The sequence below is a fragment of the Ciconia boyciana genome, chromosome 4 (genome assembly GCF_034638445.1).
Source record: "Ciconia boyciana chromosome 4, ASM3463844v1, whole genome shotgun sequence".
Lineage (NCBI taxonomy): Eukaryota > Metazoa > Chordata > Aves > Ciconiiformes > Ciconiidae > Ciconia > Ciconia boyciana.
In genome coordinates this window covers 55,443,873-55,461,536 of record NC_132937.1, presented here as the reverse complement: position 1 = coordinate 55,461,536, position 17,664 = coordinate 55,443,873, and the positions used below count along the sequence as shown (strand labels likewise).

At 43.5% G+C, this 17,664-nt stretch overlaps 1 protein-coding gene across 2 annotated transcripts in view; it reads left to right on the top strand.

Moving 5' to 3' along the window:
* The window catches only part of LOC140650655 (proprotein convertase subtilisin/kexin type 5-like), a 259,934-nt gene that overhangs the window by 141,924 nt on the left and 100,346 nt on the right, over positions 1 to 17,664 (top strand). For both annotated transcript variants that reach the window (XM_072859286.1, XM_072859285.1), the window contains exon 10: positions 6,708 to 6,811. In XM_072859286.1, coding sequence (XP_072715387.1) covers positions 6,708 to 6,811 — 104 coding nt within the window. The remainder of the gene's footprint in view (positions 1 to 6,707; positions 6,812 to 17,664) is intronic.

The following is a 17,664-nucleotide window of genomic DNA, read 5'->3' as shown; positions in this document are numbered from 1 at the left end:
TGTTCCAGGCAGTGGTGTGGGGCACGGGATATGTTTCCAGCCATCCAGTGGTTGCTTCCACCATTGTGAGCACATGGCGCTTGCCTTGGCGGGTTTGTGGGAGTGTGATATAATCGATCTGCCAGGCCTCCCCATATTTGTATTTCAGCCATCGCCCTCCATACCACAGAGGCTTTAACCGCTTGGCTTGTTTGATTGCAGCGCATGTTTCACATTCATGGATAACCTGGGCCATAGTGTCCATGGTCAAGTCCACCCCTCAATCATGAGCCCTTCTATATGTTGCATCTCTTCCTTCATGGCCTGAGGTGTCATGGGCCCACCAAGCTATAAATAATTCACCCTTATGTTGCCAGTCCAGATCCACCTGAGCCACTTCAATCTTAGCAGCCTGATCCACCTGCTGGTTGTTTTGATGTTCCTCAGTGGCCTGACTCTTGGGTACGTGAGCATCTACGTGACGTACTTTTACAACCAGGTTCTCTACCCGAGCAGCAATATCTTGCCATAATTCAGCAGCCCAGATGGGTTTGCTTCTGCGCTGCCAGTTGTTCTGCTTCCATTGCTGTAACCACCCCCACAGGGCATTTGCCACCATCCATGAATCAGTATAGAGATAGAGCACTGGCCACTTTTCTCATTAAGCAATATCTAAAGCCAGCTGGATGGCTTTCACCTCTGCAAACTGACTCGATTCACCTTCTTCAGCAGTTTCTACAACTTGTCATCTAGGAGTCCATACAGCAGCCTTCCACCTCCGATGCTTTCCTACAATATGACAGGACCCATCAGTGAACAGGGCGTATTGCTTCTCATTTTCTGGCAATTTATTATACAGTGGGGCCTCCTCAGCACGCGTCCCCTCCTCCTCTGGCGATATTCCGAAATCTTTGCCTTCTGGCGAGTCCATAATTACTTCCAAGATTCCTGGGCCATTGGGGTTTCCTGTTTGAGCCCGTTGTGTGATCAATGCGACCCACTTACTCCACGTAGCATCAGTTGCATGATGTGTAGAGGGGACCTTCTCTTTGAACATCCAGCCCAGCACCGGCAGCCGGGGTGCCAGGAGGAGCTGTGCTTCAGTACCAACCACTTCCAAAGCAGCTTGAACCCCTTCATATGCTGCCAATATGTCTTTTTCAGTTAGAGTATAGCGGGCCTCAGATCCTCTGTATCCCCGTCTCCAAAAGCCTAAGGGTCGACCTCGAGTCTCCTCTGGTGCTTTCTGCCAGAGGCTCCAGGTAGGGCCATTCTCCCCAGCTGCGGTGTAGAGCACATTCTTTACATCTTGCCCTGCCCGGACTGGCCCAAGGGCTACAGCATGAACTGTCTCCTGTTTAATTTGTTCAAAGGCTTGTTGTTGCTCGGGGCACCATTTGAAATCATTCTTCTTCCAGGTCACTTGGTAGAGAGGGCTTACGATTAGACTGTAATTTGGAATATGCATTCTCCAAAAACCCACAATGCCCAAGAAAGCTTGTGTTTCCTTTTTACTAGTTGGTGGGCACATAGCTGTTATTTTGTTGATCGCATCCATTGGGATCAGATGACACCCATCTTGCCATTTTATTCCTAAAAACTGGATCTCCTGTGCAGGTCCCTTGACCTTACTTTGTTTTATGGCAAAACCGGCTTTCAGAGGGATCTGGACTATTTTCTTCCCTTTCTCAAAAACTTCTGCTGTATTGCCCCACACGATGATGTCATCAATGTATTGCAGGTGTTCTGGAGCTTCACCCTGTTCCAGTGCTGTCTGGATCAGCCCATGGCAAGTGGTAGGGCTGTGGTTCCAGCCCTGGGACAGTCCATTCCAGGTGTACTGGACGTCCCTCCAAGTGAAAGCAAACTGTGGCCTGCACTCTGCTGCCAAAGGGATTGAGACGAATGCATTAGCAATATGAATTGTAGCATACCATTTGGCTGCCTTTGACTCCAGTTCGTATTGAAGTTCTCGCATGTCCAGCATGGCAGCACTCAGCGGTGGCATGACTTCATTCAGGCCACGATAGTCTACTGTTAGTCTCCACCCTCGATTAGACTTTCGCACTGGTCATATAGGACTGTTAAAAGGTGAACGAGTCTCAGTGATCACTCCTTGGCTTTCCAGTTGATGAATCAGTTTATGGATGAGAATCAGGGAGTCTCGGTTGGTGTGATATTGCTGCCAGTGCACTGCTGCGGTGGTGATCGGCAGCCATTGTTCTTCAACCCTCAGCAACCCCACAACACAAGGGTCCTCTGAAAGACCAGGCAAGGTGGACAGCTGTTTAATATCCTCTGCCTTCAAAGCAGCTATTCCAAAAGCCCACTGGTACACTTTTGGGTCCTTGAAACACCTTCTGGTGAGGCAATCTATGCCAAGGATGCACGGAACCTCTGGGCCAGTCACAATGGGGTGCTTCTGCCAGTCATTCCCAGTTAGGCTCACTTCGGCCTCCAATACTGGAGGGATCCCTCTGTCACTCCAGAAATACAGATGGGTTCTGCCCCTTTATAGGTTGATGGCGTTAGAGTACACTGTGCACCGGTGTCCCCTAGAGCCTTATACTCCTGTGGGTCTGATGTGCCAGGCCATCGAATCCACACAGCCCAGTAAACCCAGTTGTCCCTTTCCTCCACCTGGCTGGAGGCAGGGTCCCTCCAGCCGTGGTCATAGTACTCATTACCCACTTCTTGTAAATACAAGTCAGGTGTTCCTTCATTAAAATCAGGAGTAAGATCAGCCCTTCTACTCTGTCTGGGGAACTGTCCGCTGGGAACTGGAGCAGCAGTTTTCCTGGAAGAACCTCCTTGCAACTCACGTACCTTTGCCTCTAGGCTTGAGGTAGATCTTCCATCCCACTTCCTCATATCCTCTCCATGGCCACACAGGTAAAACCATAGGGTGCTCCATGGTGTGTACCCTCTGTATCCTCTCTCTTGAGCAGAAGAACGCTGACTCCTAATAGCTGAGATACTGGTCTGTACAGGTGGAGAGTAGGACCTAACCTCTTTGAGTTGCTGGACCTCCCAGGACAGTTTCTCCACAGCCAGGATGAGGGAGGAGGAGAGACTTTCTTCATATTCCTGGAGGTGGCTAGCCACTTCATCCACCATTGGTCCCTCTTCATCTTTCCAGGTCATTACTGCCAGTCAGCTAGCATACGACGCTGGTGTGCTCCATACCAATGTCCACCACATGGGTCGTGTGCACTGAACTTCATCTGGATCTTTGGGTAACTTCTTGTTGTCCAGGTCACCATAAATTACCTCCAGCACGGCTAATTCCCTCAGGTACTGGATACCTCTCTCCATGGTGGTCCATTTGCCCTTCGTTGAAGGGATACCTTTCCTTCATACCTGACAGTAGTCGCTGAGGGCGAGGCTGAGGGCTTCTGCCCCTTTTCCAATCGCTTTGTCAATGCCCCCTTCCCTAGAAAGGGATCCCAGCTGTTTGGTTTTCCTACCCTCTAATTCCAGGCTACTGGCCCCATTATCCCAGCATTGAAGCAGCCAGGTGACAACGTGCTCACCTGGACATCGGCTGCAATATTTTTGCATATTTTGCAGCTCACTCAGAGATAGGGATCGGGTGGTTTCCATCTCATCCATGAGTTCTTCCTCCTCCTCTCCTTGTGATGGCCCTGCTTTTTCATCGTCCCTTTCTAAACCAGCTGACTTTCGCTTCCAAGATTTCTTCTTGTGTATAGGAACGACTGATACCAGCATGGGTGGGTTCCCTGGTTCAGCCGCAGTGCCTGTTCACAGAGGTTGGAGTAACTGCAGTGCCCGTCACTAGAGTTGGAGTAGCCGCAGTGCCTGTTGTGGGGGTTGGAGTAGTCACAGCGCCTGTTGTTTTGTCGTCAGATCCAGAGACCTTCTATTCCCCCTGGGGGTACTGAATACTGTTGCACAGGGCTCGGTAGGCATGGGCCAGGCCCCAGCACATTGCAGTGATTTGTGTGTCCCTAGAATTGCCAGGGTGACAGCATACTTTTTCCAAATGTTCTACTAATTTTTCAGGATTTTGCACATGTTCAGGGGTGAAGTTCCAAAACACTGGAGATGCCCACCATCCTAGGCTTTTGCCCATGCTATCCCACACACCTTGCCACTTATAACTATACAGCCTGGGGGCAGATCTCTGAATGATATTCTTAAATTGCTTATTACCTTAGACAAAACCAAAACAATATTCCCAAGAAATACCAGTAGAAGTACCTTAACTACCCTAGGGTGTTCAAGATACTGAAAAGTTACTGTAATGAAGGAGGAAACATCAAAGAAGAAAGTAGCAAAGGTGCCATTCTATGTTTCCTCCATAAGAAACCTCTCAGAGGAAGAAGTATAATTGCTAATGTCTCCATGAGGTGGTACCCGAAATACAGTATTGGCTTCAGTACAAAGCCCAAATACCAGATTAAGCTCCAGGACAGTGTTTTAATAACAAATCTCAGAGGCAAAGCATCACTAATCACTGCAGATCACAGCAAAGTGTAAAAACCAACACCAATCTTTAACATATAGAGCAAAAAAATGAGCATGGCGTAGATCAGATAAACTAACATCGAGAACAGATGAATCAATATCATGACCTGCAACTGTTAACAGATACAAATTCCTTAATACGCTCTGGCTAAATGTGTTATTATCTCAAACTCTTCGAGCTCCACATTGGGTGCCAAAAAGGACTGTTGTGGTTTAGTCCCAGTCAGCAGCTAATCTCCAAACAGCCACTCACTCACCCTCCCCCGCGGTGGGATGGAGGAGACAATCTGAAGAGCAAAAGTAAGAAAACTCGTGGGTTGAGATAAGAACGGTTTAATAATTGAAATAAATAATAATATTATTAATAATAATAACAACAACAACTTGTAATGAAAAGGAAAACAATGAGAGAAAGAGAGAGAGAGGAACAAAACCCAAGGAAAAAGAAAAAGTGATGCAACTGCTGACCACCCACCAACAGACACCCAGCCCGTCCCCGAGCAGCAATCGCTGCTCCCCGGCCAACTCCCCCCAGTTTATATACTGAGTATGACATCATATGGTACGGAATAGCCCTTTGGCCAGTTTGGCTGTGCCCCCTCCCAGCTTCTTGTGCACCTGGCAGAGCATGGGAAGCTGAAAAGTCCTTGACTGGTTTAAGCATTACTTAGCAACTGAAACATCATGTGTTATCAACATTATTCTCATACTAAATCCAAAACACAGCACTATACCAGCTACTAGAAAGAATATTAACTCTGTCCCAGCTGAAACCAGGACACAGGGGGACTCAGAGAAGAACAAGATATTTCTGCATGTTTGTTGTTATCCTGTGTCTGCTTCCCAAAGAAATTTCTCATTGAAATTTCTATTAACTTTGTGTAGAGTCACTCCATGTGATAGCAATGTCCCAGGCACACCAGAAAGTGATCCACTCACAATCACCCATGGGTTGTCCTTCCCCACACTCATATGGCTGTTGCCTTGGTGTAGTTTCTACCTGCAAGTGGAAGCAGACCCCAAGTACTATGCCTTAAATATAAGTGCTGAGAATAAGTCACTTGTCTGCCGGCCCAAGTGAATTCTTGGTCTGAGAGGCACAAGAGCGTGTGTTAAGGAGCTGAGTCAAGGTTTCCCAGGTTTTCAATGACTGCCTAGTCCTGGACAGTGTAGACAGCAAATGCTGGGTCTGATAAACTTCATTTCGGTCTATCTTCATCATTACAACTGAGTGGAGTTGTACCAGTGTGTGCAACAGGGGCAGGTAATGATACTCTGAGAATGATGCTGACTGACTGGTGTTCTACACTGCAATACTTTTTTCCTCTTCATTATTTAGTGGCTCAGTTTATCATTCCATCTACTAAACTGCTTTTTTAAATGGAATACTATTTGTCTTCTTACAGATTATAGAAAAACTGAGAAATTAGAAGGAGAAAGAAAAAATACCCCAATGATGGCCACGCACCTTTAGATCATCTTCTAAGAAAAGACATTCTCCTTGGGGTGGATCTAAGAGAAACAAGAAAATTATACTCCCTAAAGATTTTCTCCAGTCCTACAAGATAAATGGGTATTAATGTCATAGTGAGGATGCAAATAGCATCTTCTTTCACCTTCCCAGTGGACAGGTTATTAGGAATGCCTTAAAGGAATACACATGTGTGCAATCAGGCACTTGCTCTGTAACTATTCAGATTCTGTGCTGGCTGCTTGGTCTTCTTCAAGAATACACATAGACCTTCAGTGAATTCCAGGACTGGGGGTAATAGACGAATAACAACAGAGGCACCTGAAATAGCTTCAACAGGAGCTGAAAGTCTAAAAGAATTGCCAGCTTGAGCATGCAGTTAATAGGACGTAGTAAAGCTTTTCAGCAAGCCAACATGTTGGGTGTTTTTCCTTTGCAATTGTCAAGGTAGATAACATACAGTAGTTGGTGGTCATACAAATTAGCTCTGTGTGAAATGTACTCGTTCATCTTCCCTTAAGTTTTATGTAACAGAGTATTATCATATATCGTTATAGTCTGCTTAACTGAAACTCCCAGCTGTATAAACAATTTAATGTATTAATTCTGTAAAATTAGGATACATCTTTTTGAATGGAGCAAAGGAAAGCAGAGAAGAGAAATGAGAGTTGTTTTGGTTTGGATATTTTTTAACTTACATGACCTTGTATCCCTACATTCTGGTAAAATATGTCTGATCTGTGACTTTTGTCTTTCCCCTTTTTCATAGTCCTTTTCTGACCTGGAGAGACATACAGCATATTATTGTCAGGACTTCACGTGCAGGACATCTGAATGCTAACGACTGGAAAACCAATGCAGCTGGTTATAAGGGTGAGAGCTTCCTTTCTTCTTTGCCATCAGAGGCAACATCTTATTTGATATTTTCAAAGAAGAAATAATCTCAAGTAGTTTGTTTGACCCTATGTTGTGCATAGTTTTGAGACCTTTCAGGCTCAATCTGAAGGGGCCTATCTTCTCTTTTATAAGGCAAACCTCTTAGAATGACTAAACCCAAAAATAGCAGCTACAAAATGTATTGGCCAGATCTTCTTAGCCCACTTCAGTCCTATTATTTCATGCACTGCTGGCAGGAAACTAAGTAAATTGGTGGGTTTTCATTTTTCCTTGCATAGCTAGTATTCTTATAAAATAGTCTAAAGTTGAAGATACAGCAGTTTCTGGATTCAGACCATGTTTTCATTGAGAATTGTTGACAATTTTTATTAAAAATGACAAAACAGTATTTTCAAATTTCTGTTTTATATGATTTACCCTACATTATTTATATTTAAGATTTCTGTCAGATTTAGAATAAAATCAAATCTTGAGCTATCAGGACTTTTAATGGGACAGAAATCATACTATTCAGTCAGCTGTCATGTAGGTTTCTAAAATTTTGTACAGTCTTGTAATTTTGTATTAAAGCTACATCTTTTTATCTTTTTTTTCTTTTGTAATGCAAGCAGAGGTAAATATTTGTGCCATTAAATAAGATATATATTTTCAGGATGGGTTAAAACTGGACCTTGAATCCATACAACATTTTATTTCAACACAGATTGGCTTCTGATTCCCATTCACTAAATTCTTACTGCTTTCGGTTTTGATTGTAATGCAAGCAGAGGTAAATATTTGTGCCATTAAATAAGATATATATTTTCAGGATGGGTTAAAACTGGACCTTGAATCCATACAACATTTTATTTCAACGCAGATTGGCTTCTGATTCCCATTCACTAAATTCTTACTGCTTTCAGTTTTGATTGCATCTAAAAAAACCCCCAGAATGGCTTATTTCTGGTTCTTTTTTCATGAGAATTCCACCCAAGACTGCAGTACTGCTTTTAAGATGAGATTTGAACTGTTTTGTGCTAGGATCTCCTGAGAGAATAATGTAATATACAAGAACCATCAAATCTTTACCCTGGTTTCACTTTAAAACTGAAGCCTAGCTTTAATCTATTTCAGATCAAGGCACTGCTACCATAGAGCATCTTTAATATATCATTCTGACCTATGACATTTCTGCTGCAATGGAATAGAAACCAAACCAAAAAAACTTTCATTTTTGGATCCAAACCAGGCTCTAACTACAGAGGACAGATTTAGAAATGGGTATTTGACTCGAACCCCCTCACCACGTGAAGGTTCTGACATTCAAGAGCCTGGTTTTGTCCCATTTACAAGCGCATGCCCACACACAAAAACACATACATAGTGAGAAATACATACTTCCGTAATTTCAATAACATTACAGTATTTGTTATTGTAAAACATTTCCCAGGATTTAAAAAGTTTTGGCAGGGGATTGTGACTGTATTATCATTTTGTTGGAGCTATCTGAAATTCAAACAATGCTTTTCAAGTAGCATAAAGTAGAGCACTTTTTTTCCGTAACTCACTTCCAAAATTCTATATTTTTATGGTTTTCCGCTTGTTGCCCAAGAGAGGCAAACACCCTGTGAGGCATTTCACAGCAGCTGTCACTCATTATCAAAGGAGAGGTCACTCTAACACACCAGCAGTAGCGGCACTGGCAGCAGGACTTGTGCTGTTGCACCACTGGAGCCTGCTTATTCCAAATCCTTGGAGCCACACATTTTTCTATGCATTGTAGCAGATAAATAGTGAGGAAAAGGGGTGACAAAAGGGTGACTCCTTGACTTGTGCAAAATCACAAACATAGATAAGCTCAACTGGGGGACTGGGATTCAGGAAATACAACTTGAGCTGGCAGAGCTCTGCTGTAGACTCCATGGTGGAATTGAAAAAGAGGAAGACAAACTAAGTGCCTCGACCTCTGTGGAGCTCAGGAATCAACCTTAACCCAAATAAAAGCACTAGTTTTAACTAAATTATTTTGGCAACTTAGGCTGAGCAAGTGGTTCCAATAAAAATGCAGCTCTCTTTAAACCTTTGTTGGTTTTGGAAGAAGGAGAAGCAAAAGATTTAGATGAAATCACAACATCCAAACCTGAATTCAAAAGGGGGCTTGCACACCGCTGCTGGCAAGACTGAAACAGTTTTTTTACTATTGCACGTGGCAATATTTAGTATAATATTACACTATTATCCTTCACTGTTGCCAAGAGTAACAATTAAAGTAAGGTTTTTCATAGATGAATTACTCTGATCAGACTGAGTTCCTTAAGGAATTGTATCATAATTTTGTTGATGGCAAGATCCATATTTCTTCCACAGCGTGTTCTTAACAAAGGAAGGGGTGGAAGATTATTTTTTTTTTTAATTAACTAAAGCAGTGACAGTCACAAGAAACAATCTGCCTTTCTTCCATGCATACTGGGGAAAAAAGAAAAAAACAAGGAGAAAGAGAGAGACAGGCTTGCTCCTTTAGAAATGAGAACTGAATGGGTGAAAACAACAAAAACTTGGAAGAACCTTTCACTCAACAAAGGGTCAGCAAGAGTTGGTAGTTGAAAGTGGGTCAGCATGCCTTTTCAGGGGGCTGTTTCACTGGGCTGCATGGCAACCCTGTCCCTCACTATAGTCCCTGGCAGTGTTTTGCCATTGCAGAACACACAGAAGGAGCTCACAGATATCATTACTGGTTGCAAGATCTCCTTTTTTTTCTGTCTTACATTCATAAAAAGAAAGATTAATTCATGAAAAACACTTGAGCCAGCTAGTGATTTGCTATAGCAGTGCCCGTTATTTGTTTAATTTTCTGGCAAGTAAACAGCACTCGTTAAATGCACATCAATAGAATTAACTCAGGAATGGGCAAGAATTTTTTCTTGGTAATTGTTTTGTTGTCAGCCAGCATGTGTCTTTCCTCAGGAACTTATTACCTGGCAGTCTCAAAAAGAAAGACTTGGATACTCATTGGGATATGCTCTGGTTAGTCAGTTGTACATATAATTTGTCACTAGATAATGAGATATGTTATGCTCAGTTTTGCTTCAAAATCCGAGGGGTTTTGGATAATTAAAGCAGTTAATTAACTGATTATATGGAAAAATACTAGAGAACATCTGTTTTGGTGAAGACATCAAAACTGTTGATCTGTTTTTGCTATGGCAGGTTGGTATGCAAAGGCTCCTTTTTCTGTCAGTTGTTTGGTCAACAATAGAGCGTGCAACTGCATTCATAAAAAGGGAAAGCTGCGTTAATGCTAACTTGTGTCTACATTGAAAGAAACAGAATGAATCTGTAGTTTTAAGAACAAAGATCACATCTGAACAATTCTTTATCTGTAAGTGAATCTCCAAATACTACCAAATACTGTCACTGGCAAAACAGACCATTCGCAGTGAAGGAATACTATTAATTTGCAGGGAGATTTTTAGAGAACATCCTTCACTCTTCCTGGCTCTGAAGTGTAGACAATAACACTTCAGTACAGTGAAATAAAACGCTACTGAAAGATAAAAGGAAATCAAAACTCTAGCCACTTTTTTCATTTTCAGGCCATTCCTAGTCCCAGTGGAGGTATTATTCCTACAGAAACTGAGAGTCATCTCATTTGCCAGGGAGTAACAGACTATCAGAGCTATGTCGCATCCCTTTAGGTTAGCCAAAGTATCTGCTGCTTCCACTGGAGAGTGACCACTGGAGAGAATTGGTCACTTAATGTTTTACAGCCCTTTAATATAATTGCTTAATTAGAGTATTTAGTAAAACTGTTGATTATTCTTGTTGTGAGCAGAGCATTACCAGTCTGGGAGTGAGAAAGAGATGAGCTTATCAATGAGAGAGGAGACCTAGACTAGCCAGATTTAAACTGCTGTAAGGTGACCAATAACCAGGCACAAATTCAGAGACCAGCAAGAAAATCTTCACAACAATGTGTACATTTCAGAGAAGACAAATAAACTATTCATAAACACCCTGCTGCATATTTTTAATAACTTTAAAATTATATTTTTAAATCATTGTTAGAAGCTGGCATAAGACTTCTGAAAAATAGCAAGCACTTGTGAACGGCTATGTTAACCAATCAAAGCTGTTCCTCTACCAAAAGACCTTCCAGTCTTACAGATGCTAGCTGATATTTTCACATGCCATTAGCAGCCAATATAAACTCCTACCCACCCCTAACACCCATACACATGGTGCATGGAGCAAGTGAAACATGGGCTTTGAGTTTGGCTGTTGTAATATCCCCATTTTGGGTAGTTGTCAGTCTGACACCAAACACATGAAGTTGCGTTGGCCTTTGTAGGAGTGAGGAAGACTATATCCTATGCAAGCTAGATTTTTTGTGCTTGAAATATTAAGTTGATATTTTCAGGCAGACAACTTAGAATGCTGTTGGTAAGTGTCTTGTTCAATTTGTTGACAAACATGGGCAAATGCAGGCTATCTCACATGTGACTTGTTTCTCTCGCTCTCCTAGGGCTGTGTTGGCTTGAGGCAGTGTTTCCTCATCAGGAATACCCCTAGCGCCATGTCCTCTGGCCACCTGCTCTTCTCAGCAGGCCCATGGCTTCATTGCCAAGCCATGACACAGAGCTATTTCTGGAGCTCTACACCACCCAGGGAATCCCCTTAAGCCAGATTTTGCGTCCAAATGCATTAGTCCTTGAAAATGGCTCCAGCTTAGTAGTGTCGCTCTCTGAACCACTGGTGTAATGATAACATCATCAGAAGAATCTTACATCTGGAGTCCTATTTACCAGACAGTAAGCTACACAATTTTAATGTTGTGGGAATTGCAATTATCAAGAAACAAGCATATAACATACCATTTCCAAATGTGAGCCACACAAACCAGAACCTTACTAAGTAAGGTTTTTCTTGTAGGCAGCGATGAAGTTGCAATAAGAAGTCCAACGGCAATCAAAAGAGACTTCAGGGCCTTGGGATGACTGGTTAAGGGATCTGGAGCACAAGCAGTGTTCTCTTCTATCCTTCCAGTTCCAGGGAATGATGAGGGAAGAAACAGGAAGACCCAGCAGATCAATAACTGGCTCTGAGACTGGTGTCACCAGCAAAATTTAGGGTTTTTTGATCATGGGTCAGTCTACACATGCTAGCGACAGCCTACGGCCTGCTAGTGACAGATGAGATACACCTGTCTTAAAGGGGGAAGGGGATCTTTGCACAGGAGTTAGCAGGGCTCATTGAAAGAGCTTTAAACTCGATTTGAAGGGGGAAAGGGATAAAACCAGGCTTGCTAGAGATAAGCCTGGGGGCGGCGTGCAAGTGTTTGAGGGACAGTGTGCTAGCAGGGTCCTCTGGTCTGCTCCATGAGTACACTAGAGCACATTTGAAATGTCCGTGTACTAATGTGCACAGCACCCTAGCCATCTCAGTGGAGGCAGGGAATGGAGATCCACACAGCAGCAAAGACGCAAGGGTTATTAATGTGTTAGAAACCACAGAAGCGCCTGAGAACAGTCACATAGGAATTAGGGCTTCTCCACAAACAAGGTGGCAGGATCAATAGCCCAAATGAAGAGCACCTACACCAATGCACACAGCATGGGACACAAATGGGGAGTTGGAAGCCATTGTGCAGCTGGAAAACGATGATGTAACTGCAATCATGGAAACATGGTGGGATGACTCAACACAACTGGACTGCTGCAATGGATGGCTATAAACTCTTCAGAAGGGATAGGCAAGGAAGGAGATACAGTGAGGTAGCCCTGTGTGTTAGCGAGTGTTTTGACTATCTAGAGTTGGACAATAGTGATGAAAGAGTCAAGGGTTTATGGGTAAGAAACAGGGGAAAGGCCAACAAGGCAGATATCATGGTGGGAGTCTGTTATAGACAACCCAACCAGGATGAAGAGATAGGTAAAATATTCTACAAGCAGCTGGGAAAAGTCTCACAATCGTTAGCCCTTGTTCTCACGGTGGACTTCAACTTACCAGATCTGTGCTGGAAATACAATACAGCAGAGAGGAAACAGTCTAGGAGGTTCCTGGAGTGTGTGGAAGATAACTTCCTGACACAGCTGGTGAGTGAGACAACTAGGGAAGGCACCCTGCTGGACCTGCTGTTTGCAAACAGAGAAGGACTTGTGGGTGATGTGGTGGTTGGAGGCCGTCTTGGGCACAGTGATCATGAAATGATAAGAGTTTTCAGTTTTTGTAGAAGTAAGGAGGGGCATTAGCAGAACTGCCACCTTGGACTTCCAGAGGGCAGTCTTTGGCCTGTTTAGGAGCCTGGTTGACAGAGTCCCTTGGGAGGCAGCCCTAAAGGGCAAAGGAGTCCAGGAAGGCTGGACATTCTTCAAGAAGGAAATCTTAAAGGCACAGGAACAGGCCATCCCCATGTGCCGAAAGACAAGCATGTGGGCAAGAAGGCCAGCCTGGTTGAACAGAGAGCTTTGGCTGGAACTTGGGGAAAAAAAAGAGAGTTTATGACCTTTGGAAGAAGGGGCAGGCAACTCTGGAGGGCTACAAGGATGTCGTGAGGTTATGCATGGAGAAAATTAGAAAGGCCAAAGCCCAGCTAGAACTAACTTTGGCTACTGCAATAAAAGACGATAAAAAATGTTTCTATATATACATTAGCAACAAAAGGAGGGCTAAGGAGAATCTCCATCCTTTATTGGATGTGGGGGAAAAATATTGACGAAGGATGAGAAAAAGGCCGAGGTACTTAATGCCTTCTTTGCCTCAGTCTTTAATAGTAAGACCAGTTGTTCTCCGTGTACCCAGCCCCCTGGGCTGGAAGACAGGGATGGGGAGCAGAATGGAGCCCCCATAATCCAAGGGGAAATGGTTAGTGACCTGCTACACCCCTTAGACACACACAAGTCTATGGGGCTGGATGGGATCCACCCAAGAGTACTGAGGGAGCTGGCAGAAGTGCTTGCCAACCCACTTCCAATCATTTACCAGCAGTCCTGGCTAACCGGGAGATCCCAGTTGGCGGGAGGTTAGCAAATGTGATGCCCATCTACAAGAAGGGCCGGAAGGAGGATCTGGGGAACTGCAGGCCTGTCAGGCTGACCTCAGTACCAGGGAAGGTTATGGAGCAGATCATCTTAAGTGCCATCGCATGGCACGTACAGGACAACCAGGTGATCAGGCCCAATCAGCATGGGTTCATGAAAGGCAGGTCCTGCTTGACTAACCTGATCTCCTTTTATGACCAGGTGACCTGCCTAGTGGATGAGGGAAAGGCTGTGGATGTTGTTGACCTGGACTTTAGTAAAGCCTTTGACACCATTTCCCACAGCATTCTCCTGGAGAAACTGGCTGCTCATGGCTTGGACAGGTGTACACTTCGCTGGGTAAAGAACTGGCTGGATGGCCAGGCCCAAAGCGTCAAAGAGTTGTGGCGAATGGAGTTAAATCCAGTTGGCAGCCGGTCACAAGTGGTGTTCCCCAGGGCTCAGTACTGGGGCCAGTTCTGTTTAATATCTGTATCAATGATCTGGCCAAGGGGATCAAGTGCACCCTCAGCAAGTTTGCAGACAACGCCAAGCTGGGTGGGAGTGTTGATGGTAGAAAGGCTTGAGGGTAGGAAGGCTCTGCAGAGGGACCTGGACAGTCTGGATCGATGGGCCGAGGCCAATTGCATGAGATTTAACAAGGCCAAGTGCAAGGTCCTGCACTTGGGTCACAACAACCCCATGCAATGCTATAGTCTTGGGAAAGAGTGGCTGGAAACCTGCCTGGCGGAAAAGGACCTGGGGGTGTTGGCTGACAGCCGGCTGAATATGAGCCAGCAGTGTGCCCAGGTGGCCAAGAAAGCCAATGGCATCCTGGCTTGTATCAGGAATAGTGTGGCCAGCAGGACTAGGGAAATGATTGTGCCTTTGTACTCGGCACTGATGAGACCACACCTCGAATATTGTGTTTGGTTTTGGCCTCCTCACTACAAGAGAGACATTGAGGTGCTGGAGTGTGTCCAGAGAAGGGCAACGAAGCTGGTGAAGGGTCTGGAGCACAAGTCTGATGAGGAGCGGCTGAGGGAACTGGGGTTGTTTAGCCTGGAGAAAAGGAGGCTGAGGGGAGACCTTATTGCTCTCTACAGCTACCTGAAAGGAGGTTGTAGAAACGTGGTGGTCGGTCTCTCCTCCCAGGTAACAAGTGATAGGAGAAGATGAAATGGCCTCAAGTTGTGCCAGGGGAGGTTTAGATTGGATATTAGGAAAAATTTCTTCATGGAAAGGGTTGTCAAGCATTGGAACAGGCTGGCCAGAGAGGTGGTGGAGTCACCGTCCCTGGAGGTGTTTAAGGGACTTGTAGATGTGGTGCTTAGGGGCATGGTTTAGTGGTGGACTTAGCAGAGTTAGGTTTATGGCTGGACTCAATGATCTTAAGGGTCTTTTCCAACCTAAATCGTTCTGTGATTCTAAGTAGGCAGCTGACAGCAAGAGTTCTGGAAAAGCAAATGTAGTTTTGGAAAAGATAATCTAGCCATACATACGTGACCAAGTCTTCAACAGATTGGTGGATGTAAAGTCTGAGAGAGATGTTGACATTCACTCACATAGGTAGGCATTAGTCTTATATTAGCTGAACTGATTAGATTAATCTGAACACTTTTTGCCTTGTATCTCCTAATTGGAAGTTGTTTGAAGTCAGAGCAGCATTTAGTTTAGCACCAGGAAAGGAAAGAAGCAAACCAGCTACAATTAATAGCTAGTCTAACTGTGACTGGAAGTGTCTCCCACAGCACTGACAGAACATGCATGAGAGGAAAAGATCTGTGTCCTCAGGAGTCTCAAACCATGTTCAAATATCATAGGAATCACAGGGTCAATACCATAACCTTTATCATTGTTTCGTACAAAAAGCATTGCTGTAGTTAAAGAAAATATCAGGGGTGGGATTTGGAAATTAAGATAGTTGAGAAAATGTGGAATAAAAACATGCCTTTTTTAGCAGCAAGTTGGAAGTGATTCTCTTGTTATTGTATGATCACTGCAACCTTTCTAGATGGCTCTTGTTTCCTTCCCACATGCAAAAATTCAGCTCACAGCTGTAAATGAAGTTTTCTTAAATGTAATAGTAAAATTGCATTGAGAATTTTTCAGTGTTTCATATTTTAAGCCCAAATAAATTGCCAGGTATCTGAACTCTGCTAGCCTTAAGTGAGACACAAAAAATCTCTTCGGGATTTGGGGAAGGTAGCTGGAAAATATATTGAATTCTGCAGCTTAGATCATGGTTATTGGATTTTTTTTCCCCCCAGCACAAATTGAGATCCACACAAAGTTGCTTCCAGTTGAAACACATGTAAGATCAGGAATATATCTGTATGGTTCCTGAGATGGAGATGTACAAAGGAGGAGAGGGAATCTCTGAGAGAAGCCAGGGAGGTGTCATTACTTCTCCCAGCCTCAAACTCTTCATTATCAAAGCTTCTCATTACTCGTTGGCTCTACAGCACTCTGTTCCCTGCTGGCTCTGAAAAGCAAGGAATGGAGCTGTGAATGTAAAATGGAGTCTAAGCAGAAACTTCAGGCCTGTGCTGGGATATATAAAGAAAAGTAGATTGACATTTTGTGTTACAGTTGGTTGCTTTCCTGGTGTCGTATATTGTGAGTCAAACTTACACCTGTTTTAAAATGTAAATTAAGTAGCTCTAGAGCAGGAGTAACAGCAGGCAAAAGGCAAAATTAGGCTTTAAATTTCTATAATAACAGCACTCAGAATCGTCACCAAACCACGATCAGCATAGCAGACAAAGAATTTGAAAAGATAGTGCCTCTGCTCAACAACTAACAGACTTGATGTCCTTCTGTCCTAGATATAAAGCTATGCACAATTACTATGCTCTGCACTTCCTAGTATTCCAAACATTGCCAAGTGGACTGACAGCACTAACAGGAAGCACACTGTGGGAATGATAACCTTTGACATTATTTTCTTTTAACAAGCTCAACTCAGACCTTTAGCAAAACTCTGCAAAGGATTGGGGGGCAGGAAGGAAGGGAAGGGATAGAAGTCTTCTGCTATGGACTCATAACCTAAGAGTCTGCTAAACCTTAATGTGAAATGTAGATTTCCATTTTGCAGTATTAAGAAAGAAGAGCCAGGATCAATGAATTTAAAAAGTGAATTATAAACTGATACAATTCTCCAAAGCAGAATGTTTCAATTATAGACAATGAAGACTACATTTTAAAAGAAAAGTTCTTAAAAGTTATATGCAATTGCATGACCTCTTTATATAATAATTGTGAAAGCAGTACACTTGTAAGAATATTCTGGGCAAATATCTAGCCATACTTGTATACATCCATGGCAATGGTGAACATCTTGTGCACGGGGTAGTTCTGTCTTTTTTAAAAAACAGCAGGCACCTGCCTTTGAGAACACCAAAGCTCTTCATTGCTGTTGCATTGCTATAGTGCATTTCAGTAATTACAAAACTGGCAGTTGTTTTTTGTCAGAGTGTGTCCACTTTAGTGGAACTAGGATTCAGGCAAGTTAGGAAGCAGATCTCACCATCTACTATACAGTATTTTAAGCGCTTAGAGCATCCTGGCAGGATGTAGAACATCTAGTAATAATAGGGAAAGATAAGGGCCTCCATAGGACAAGTCAGATCAGTTAGATGCCTGAAGCTGTTTATAGTTGTATCACTTTTTCCCTCCAGAAAAATCAGCTAATGGGGGGTCACTTTTAAGTCAGGGGATGCAGAATTTCATCCACAAGGTCTATCAGCATTACTCATCCAGCTATTGTTTAACTTCCTTTTGCTTCAGGTTACTGATCAGAATCTACTACATAGTTCTACAGCGGTAGTGTGA